This window comes from Limulus polyphemus, unplaced genomic scaffold (assembly GCF_000517525.1).
Source record: "Limulus polyphemus unplaced genomic scaffold, Limulus_polyphemus-2.1.2 Scaffold115, whole genome shotgun sequence".
In the NCBI taxonomy this organism is placed as follows: domain Eukaryota; kingdom Metazoa; phylum Arthropoda; class Merostomata; order Xiphosura; family Limulidae; genus Limulus; species Limulus polyphemus.
Genome location: NW_013665725.1, coordinates 477,250 through 486,938, shown reverse-complemented (window position 1 = coordinate 486,938; position 9,689 = coordinate 477,250). Strand labels below are relative to the sequence as shown.

The following is a 9,689-nucleotide window of genomic DNA, read 5'->3' as shown; positions in this document are numbered from 1 at the left end:
GAACATTCGACAAAGTACATGATAGTTCTAGAAACGTTGCGTCATAGTAGTCACGTGACTCGCTGACGCAACAGAATGTTCAGCTTTTACCATTAAAATGCTATACATGCTACTATGTAGTTTACAGAAACGTTTGTTTCTAAGTTTTATACACATTTTCTTATTAACATAACTAGAGAAAACGTAAAATTTCTATCAGAAATAATTTAATTCTATTCGTCTTCTTACAACATAGAAACATTCATGGGAATAGCGCTTTATAGTTTTAAAATGAAAAGATATCTTTCACATATAAACTTATTTGTAGAAATTATCACTTGAACAAGTTAGTCTTAATTTGATATTGGTCACTTCATATTGTGAACCAATCCTCTTAGGAACACCAGTAACCAATAATAATTATCCGGATTGACGCTTTACTGGCCTCTTGCTGAGAATCATTAATGTTGTTGATTTGTAGTTATGCACAATAAATAAATAAAGGGCTATTTGTGGTGTGCCCACCATGGGTATCGAAGCCCAATTTTTAGTGTTATAAGCCTCCAGAGTTACTGCTGTGGGACTAAGAGAATCATTAATACATCAGTCTTTAGGAAAACTTTAGTATATTTAAATCAATATCATCCACTGTAACGTTTGCATTTGTCTGCCCGGAACTTTTCTCGCAAACTTCTCAATCAAACGCTACAAATTTCATATCGTTAGTAAGGCCTTTGTCAAAGTAGTCTGGATTGTATGCTGGCTTTTCAATTCAGAATCACCTTACTTGTTTTTAGTTTAATCAAATTTTTCAGTGCAACGAGTATGATACACGATGGCACAATGTCGTTGTCATCACGTGACGTGACGACAGGCTTCGATTTCAACCTTAGTTTTTTTATTTGCAATGTATTTCACACAAACAACACTTAAACCGCGTGTAATTTCCTAAAAAAAAAAGAACATCACACTAAACACAGTTTATTTGGGCTTTCTCGGCTTATTTAGGTCTAAAATACGCATGCGCAGTTCGTTTTAAACATGTGCTTATCACTTTGTGAACACCCATTCAGTAGTTTCTGCATATTCAGCTAAGTTTGCCTTCATTACAGCCTTACATTTACTTTACTTTGCAATAACTTAGCTTCGGTTCGTAGACTGCTAGAAACACCTTTTAGCTACTATTTTCTTTACTACAGGTTTTATACTTCGTTTTTTGTGAGCTTTTTTTGTTTCAACTCGTAAGACCATGTGGTACACTGAACGCTCGTAACTGTTTCATACTCTGTACATTATTATAAATACCATTACTTTATTGTTTACTTTACATATAGTTTGTCTGACCGCGTAAACGTTTTTTCAAATAGACTAGAATTTATTGATCTAACACATAATGGCTGCAAGAAAGCGTATATTAAAAGGCGTGCATGAAAATTATAGAATAAGGAAAATTGAAGCGAAGGTCATGAAAACAACCACAAATATTTTGCGGGTTGCGGTTAGTTTTGAAACAGTTTAATTTATGTAATATATATTTTCTCAATTTAAGAAATAATCAGTAGACTTTTCTCCAGCTTTAATCCATTTTTATTTAGATCTAAACATCTACCTCTTCTTTCATAAAATAACTTTTTCTTCTTTTATTTCACATAATTTATTACAATTATTTTTTTCGGTATGTTTTGAATTTCGCGCAAAGCTACACGAGGGCTGTCTGCGCCAGCCCTCCCTAACTTAGAAGTGTAAGACTAGAGGGAAGGCAGCTAGTCATTACCACCCACCGCCAACTCTTTTACCAATAGTGGGATTGATCGTTACATTATAACTTACCACGGCTGAAAGGGCAAGCATGTTCGGTGTGACCGAGATCCGAACCCGCGACCCTTAGATTGCGAGTCGAGCGCCCTAACCACCTGGCCATTATTATTTTTTAAATTGTAGTAAAGTCAATTTCGTTTTGTAATTCTTCTTTTCTTTTAATAATTCGCAAATGAGATTCTATAACCTGTATATTCCATTAATAATGTATTAATAAATAATTGAGAATTAATTGATAGAATACCATTATCATTTGTATATTATTCAGTCATCTCCTTTATAATATTCTTAACTCACAAAATATTATTTATGCAAAAAGTAATAACATTTCCATATTCTTCATTAATAAACTCACAAGTTTAAAGTTCTGAAATAACTGGAGGGTGATCATTGAGATAACTGGCAGCAATAGATATATTTTTCACAAAATGTAGACGTGTTTCAGATGTACTAAAAAGAAATTTAAGTGAAATCGTTTTCAAAGGAGCTTTGTGTTGCCATGTGAAAATATTTTATACAGAACACTAAAATAAGAATTTATTTATAATAAGTTGTATCAAGCATTTGGGTTATGTACAAGATGTCTTTTTGTATCTAATTCTCGTGTTTATACTAGGGCACACTCTTCACATATTATAGGAATATTACCTATTTAGTCTTCTGTAAAAATTGGACTCCCATCATAAAAAAAATATTTAAATAATAATAATAAACTATTATTTTGGAAACAAAAAACACTTAACACTCCAAATCTTTTCCTAAACTAAGTATAATAGTTTAACAAACTAGCCGAATACTGAAACTACTGAGATCACCAAACATGTACGTGCTTCCATCTGTCGGCGCCGATGTTTACAAAATATTTAAGGTCCTTGAGACCCCAGAGTACTAATGCAGGATTAAACTCTAAGATACTTTATCATTAGATTCAATGTGATAATCTCACTTTCGAAAACCTTTCTATTAAAAATAATGCTATAAATATATATCTTTGCTGCTTATCTCCCAATTCTCTGTGGTTACAAGAACATATTTCAATATTTTTTGCACTTCATTCTTCATACATATTTTTTATATACTTATGTTTACTAACTGTACTGTTATGCTTGGTGTCCAATTAAATTCATATGACATACATGTAGCCTGAAATACCAGCTTTAAAATGATGCAATTGCATTTCATGAATCAAGACTTACTGTGCATGGAAAATTCTGGATTTTCCAGGCAAGTGGTTGAATATAATTACTTCAATAATGTAACAAAACTGAGACTGATTGGCATGAATTTAGAACTGGAAAAAAAACCCAACAAAAAACAGTATAACATATGGCTTTAGTTGTACATTTTACATGAACAGAAACAGTCTTAGTTAGAGCTGAAGGCAAAGAAAAAAAATACTGTGGCCAAGATTGAAACAAAGAACAATAAATATTCTAACCTCTGTAAAATAATGGGATGCATATTATACCAGAATTCTTGTTTCTTTATCATACCTAATATTTACTGTTCTCTCTTCCGTTTTAAGCAGAAGAAATGTGCCAGAATCAAACTGTCTCTGTACAGATATACTACAATATATTGGCTTTATATGCGTTAACTAGCTATACAGTTTCCATTTCAGCTACATGCGTTGATATGACTTAATATACAAAAGCATGACTTTCATTAAATGATATGTTAAGTTCATCCTTGCTGTGCCTTTGCATGGCACATAGAGCTGGTGCTTTGGAACTCTAGTTGATATGACTTAATTTACAAAAGCATGACTTTCATTAAATGATATGTTAAGTTCATCCTTGCTGTGCCTTTGCATGGCACATAGAGCTGGTGCTTTGGAACTCTAGTTTCAAGAGGCACAAGCGGATGAGAATGGCCACCCATTCCCCCCTGGACCGACGGCCAGTCCATTACAGGTTAAACCCCTAGTTAACAGCTGGTACCCAGCATACGGCTAGGTAGACTAGAACAAGTGGGGAGAAGAGTCTTGCTCATAAACACAACAGTATGACATGGGACAGCTTGAACTCGTAATTAACTGACTATAAGTTAGTAAGCCATGCTGTCTACAAATAATATATATATATATATTTTTTTTCATTTTACAACGTGTATAGCACAATAATTTCTTCTGTCTTAACACAGATGGCTGTGGGCTCTTGCAGTTCAAACTCCCATTTTAACTGTGTGATGGGTACATTGATTTTATTAACCACTGACAGTGAAAAGTAGTAGTATTTTTAAGTGTTTTTTATGATATTTTGTTGCTTATCATATCTAGTATTTTGATGAACAATTTAAATATAGTTTATTGTAACACTTCATTTTAATATAAGTTGAGTAAGTTTCAATGAATTCTCATACTTCATGAAAAATGTACATTTATGGGTCCTGGAGAAAGGTCAATTCTGAAAAAGAGGAGTGTATGAACCCTGTACTACAAGATCAATCTCACGTGGAACATTCTGTGACAATCCAGAGTGGCCACAAAATTATCCCAAAAATGCAACTAAGTAAAGTTGAAAGAAAAATTAAGTACCTATAAAAGCTCTATCTGTAAACAAGTAAGAGAAAATACATCATAAAGCTTACATTCTAACTTCATCAGATATTAGTGGAGTAACCAGCAACAAGCCTGCACTCCTGATTTAAAGTCTTGTCTTCACTCACAGGGCAACACTAATTTATTATACTATGTTCAACTAGCTTAGTAAAATACTTCACAATAATGTCTTTACACATGACAGATATGGTTAGTTTGATATCTAACAACATGAATGGCTTGCTAGACAACTTGAGTATTTTTTATTAATGATATGACAGCAAATAATTGATTAGCCACAAAACCAAGATTCCTTCTAACACTTCTGACATAATTCATATAGTATAATAAATGTTTCTAAACTTAGAGACCACAATATCTGGCTATAGTAGAACAGCTTATCTTCAGACATTGAAGGAATCTGTATACAAATACACAAACTGAAAATTACCCCCCCCCCAAAAAATCAATGAGTTTAAACAATGAGAAACCAAAGAAATATTACGCTGCATTACAACTAATCTGACCTTATGATTTTATCCAGATTAATTGGGCAAACCAGTGTTTGTATAAGACATGGAAATTAAGAGGAATTATCATGGAAATTCATCAGTTGGCTGCAATCCAAAAATATTCCTGATACAGTTCATGTGAGATTTGGTAGTTATTTGGGTGTGCATAGACATTAGTATATATTGTCAGTAAAATATGATTAAACAACTATGATTGGAGGCCAATAGGTTTTATTTACATAAGCAAGTAACATGCACATATATCAGAAATGAATATAAACACATCAATCATTGTCAAGTCTTCACAAACCTTTGCAAAAACATGAAAAAAAACTAAATTAATTACCGAGTAAAATAAAATCCTTTTATTTTTATTTTGCAGAACTATTATCCACAGACTTACAAATTTTATTGAATAACACACTTTTGAAAGGAAGCCACTTATTTTCTGTTACGCCATGTCAGAAGTTTATAACACAACATCTTTAATGAAAGAACTATTTACCTAGCACCTACAATTATAGGCACAAATTTTTTATGCAACAAATTATTTCTCATGTTAGCTATCTCAAGGATTAAGATATATTCAGGTGGTTGGATTATGAAATCCATGGTATTCTGTTGAATTTATCGAGATGTTAGTTCTTGTCTTTTTACTAACACGAGGTATTCCAGAACATTTTAATTATGTATAAGAGTAACACCACAGGATTAGGATTTGCTGCATTTTTAAATACCTTCAATATTTTAGATATAATTGAGAAATGATGGCCATGCATCATTAAATACAAAGAGAGGTGGCCATCAGTTTTAGTACTAGCTCGATATATGAGCAACTTACATTAGTTTTTATATTATAATCAATGACTTTATTTCATATAAGTCATGTCTGTTACTGGTATTACAAGTTTCTATAAGATATGTTGTGACATTGTCTGTAAGCCTATAAAGTATGGTTGTCTGATTGACTGTTTTTTGCTATGGACATATAAACAATATAGTAAGATAAACAAAGGTTTTCCAGACTTCCATTCTATGTTTGGTCAGTTCATCATACAGTTCTAGTAGAAGAAAAAAATATGTTTGAACCAAGAAAAATTGATATACATTCCATGACAAAACAACTACAAAATGTTACAAAGGCTACAATAATACCTTTTGGACACTTTACTTTGCAACTCAATTATAGTATACAACAAGAAGTTTTTGCATTAAAAGAAATTACTGAACCATTTCATACCTTAAACTTTTACTTTATGTGATTGACTGTATGCAGCTGATACAACAGTGAAATATTTTCTTATATATGTATTACTCTTTATTTACATCTGAAATAATTCAACTTAAATTTTACCCCAAAAAAACCCAGTATCAACTACCTATATGTAGTCTCTGGAGACAAGTTATACATTTTTTTCACCAATAGTTTTCATCACATCACTAAGCAACATTATTAAACAAAAAACCATGATTACAAAAGTTAGCAACAACAACAAAAAACAGACTCAACTTATAATGATCTGTAAAGATGGAAATTTTGGGTCTAATGCTAGAGAAATATAAAACAGTTGCTAAGACACTAACAAATACATCTTTATTAATACTAACTAAAATGGTTAAAAATTAATATTAAAAAAACAACAACAACAATACGTTCCAACTTTGGAAATTTGAAGATACATAGTAAATCGGAGAAACTAATCATATGCTGCTATATGAAAGAAAAACCCTCTATCAAATGAAAGTTGAGAAAGTCCCTTATTACACGTGAAAATAAAATGTGACTTATTGATGGATAAAGAAATCAAATTTAAGTTTTACTTAATTTTGACCTAGCAATATATTTTTAAAAACTTTTGTTTTTGAAGTTTACAACTGAAAATCTTTAAATTGTTATTTATTAATTATAAAAAATTCTATATTTTAATACATACTTTCAAAAAATATGTATTTGGTTTCTTGGTTCCTCCTGTTACTATGATATGTCAAGATAACAAGTAAAAGCATTTTGTCCAAGGTTCTTCATTAATTTTTAAGTGGGCATAATTGTTCAGAATTTATTTTTTATATGAATTTACATTACATTCTTTGAACTATATATAACCGATTTTAAACTACACTTATCACAAGTCATAACGGCTTGCAGTTTGCTTCAAGTTCTACTAGTTATTTTCATTATTCTCTTTAAAATATAATATTATTAAAGAATAATTTTAGAATGTACCTCTTGAATTAATCATCATTATGATTATGATAAACTTAACATACATACACAAAAAAGCATAAAGAAATACAAATCTTACTACGATACTTGATATCAATAATCACATATATTTTCCAAATGTGATATTATTCATCTTGACCGGTGGTCAGTAGGGTCAAAGCTTTTTGCAAGTTACTGATGGCTGTTGCTACATCCTCATATTGAAGAGCACTTCCAGCCCACTTGCAGTATTTTTGAGCCTTGTGAAAGTGTTCAGGCTTTAAGACTACACCACCTACAAAATCAAATAATTGAAAATGTAATAACAATAATATGAAGTTACAAAAATTATCAATATTGTGAAATTAAGGCCAAGCTATACCAAATCCCTAATAGTTACTCATACATAGTATATAGATATACCATATGTTATTACTTTATATTAATATATTCTTATTAGGAATTTATCAGTTATTTTTGAGTTTGTGCAGTCTTCATATAAGATGTAGTCAAGAAAGTCATTAAGTTTATTTTTCTAGCTGTTTTTGTTCCTTTGTCGATCTCTGGAGTTAACACCTGTTTTACCTATAGAATATATGGTTGTAATGTTGCATGTTGTGCAAGAATGTTGACAGCTGTGTCCTCTAGTGGTAAGTCAGTTGATATCTTGTGGTTGTAACTACTCTTACGTTACAATGGGACTGACCAACAGTAACATAATATAAGACACACTCATCTTGAAAATAGTGTCAAAGATATTGGGTATATAATACTATGATTTCTTAGCTTTCTTTCTCAAGCTCAAGCCCTCAGTTTGTTAACTGATGTTTAAGCCCTTTCTTTTTTAAACAGTAATACTCTCCTAAAGTTCAACTTGTAATGCTAACTGGTTCTTATTAAACATCTTTATAAGTTCTTAAGGGAGTTTAGGAAGATAACTATAAAGTAAAGGTGCTGCCCTTTATCTTATACACTCACATGTTTGCGAGTTTGAATAAAGATTGTTTCGCTGTGTTTCTGTATATTTTTTCTTGTTTCTTTCCTTCTAAAACTTATTCAAGGTCAGATAACTCAGAATTACTTCATAATAAATATCTTATTGAATCTCCAGATATTCTGCAGACTTACGCCATTGCTTTAAGGTTAACTCAGTTTTACCTGACTATACCATGCTGTTTAAAAACAATGTTCCAGAACATGTGCTTTCTTTGGAAATACTATTTTCATCATCAAACATAATTATACTTAACTTGATATACTTGTCACAAGACATTTGTATTAGGCCTATTATACTGTTTTCTCTATCTAGTCCCTTGAGGATTCTCGAGAATTAGAAGGGTATGCATTAAAAGTATTCCAACCATTCTATATTTGTCATATCCATTGATGACACTGTGTTTTCCTCAATCTAGAGGTCATCAGGGCGACTAGGACACCACAAACACCATTAGTGGTCTGAACACTATTTATATAAGCCATCTGTAACAACAACAATTGTTATGGTCTGAAAGCTTTTTCCAAACTGGAGAAGCATAACTATAATTAACTATATCTGTTATAAGACATTAGTGTTAGGCCTATTACAATTTTTAAACACTGAATTCTTTATCTAATACCTTAAGATTTTTCAAGAATAAGAAAAGTGTATATTAACAGTATTCCAAGAAATGGCTTTTATATTTAACTAGGGGAGTACCCTAAAAATTCAAAATGACTTATTTACCTAACTAAATATTTTGTGTAAAATCGATAAAAATAACAATTTGCCAAAAAATATAAATTTGCTAAAGCTATTTTAATCAGAGTAAAACTAGGTACATTGCTCCTGCTTTTTCAATGTCCTTTGCATGACATTTCAAGTTTTCAAAACAAAATTCTCTACCTTTTGGTATCCTGATTTCTGCTGAGTAGTCAAGTGTCATTTGCAGCATATTCTGACTTTATTATTGTTCCAGTTAATGATCAATTGATTTATTTTCTTCTCGTTGCCAACACAACTTAAGTAAAAACTTGTCGATACCAAATGTTTTTGTAAAGCCATTGTATAGGTGATTCTTGCGAGTACACACAAGCAAAGCAAAAGATATGGCTGAAGCAAACCTATTTAGTTGAGGGAGTGTGCAAGCATGTTCAAGAGAAAGCACCAGCCTTTTTCAGTTAAAGGGAGTTAGAGAGTAGGCATATATGTGTAGAAGAAAGAGAGAGGGAGGGAAAGAGCACAAATGAAGGATCCACAAATTTGTAAAATAATTTTAACACATAATTGATCATGGATAGAATAATTAGAAGTCCTCACACAGAAAAGACACATAAATAACAGCCCTCTTGATCACATATTACCAAAGAAATCCAGCCTTTTCAATTTGAGACCAACTGTTGCCCTGTTTGCCAAAAATTGCTATATTAGTCACTTTGCTATAATTCTTGGCCTCAAAATGGCCTCTGAGGCTGCAGCCACATAGCCCATGTTACTTTTTGCACAAAGTTGTATCTGTACCCCGAGTTTGAGTTTGTAGCTTTAAAGATATGACTGTGCATAAGGAACAGACTCCCAGATACATACATACATATATATAAGCACAAATAGTCTCTCTCTCTCTCTCTCTATATATATATATATATATATAGTAGAGAGAGA

The 9,689-nt window shown here is 31.6% G+C and overlaps 1 protein-coding gene across 2 annotated transcripts in view; it reads right to left on the bottom strand.

The window, feature by feature from the left end:
- Window positions 1-5,062: 5,062 nt before the first annotated feature.
- The window catches only part of LOC106471787 (vacuolar protein sorting-associated protein VTA1 homolog), a 24,487-nt gene continuing 19,860 nt past the window's right edge, over window positions 5,063-9,689 (bottom strand). The window contains exons 7-8 of one of the 2 annotated variants that reach the window (XM_013932420.1): window positions 7,152-7,346; window positions 5,063-5,909 (exon numbers count right to left, since the gene is read on the bottom strand). In XM_013932420.1, coding sequence (XP_013787874.1) covers window positions 7,198-7,346 — 149 coding nt within the window. In that variant the 3' untranslated portion in view covers window positions 5,063-5,909; window positions 7,152-7,197. Of the gene's footprint in view, window positions 7,347-9,689 lie in introns of both variants that reach the window. The other variant, XM_013932412.1, reaches the window with a different exon arrangement.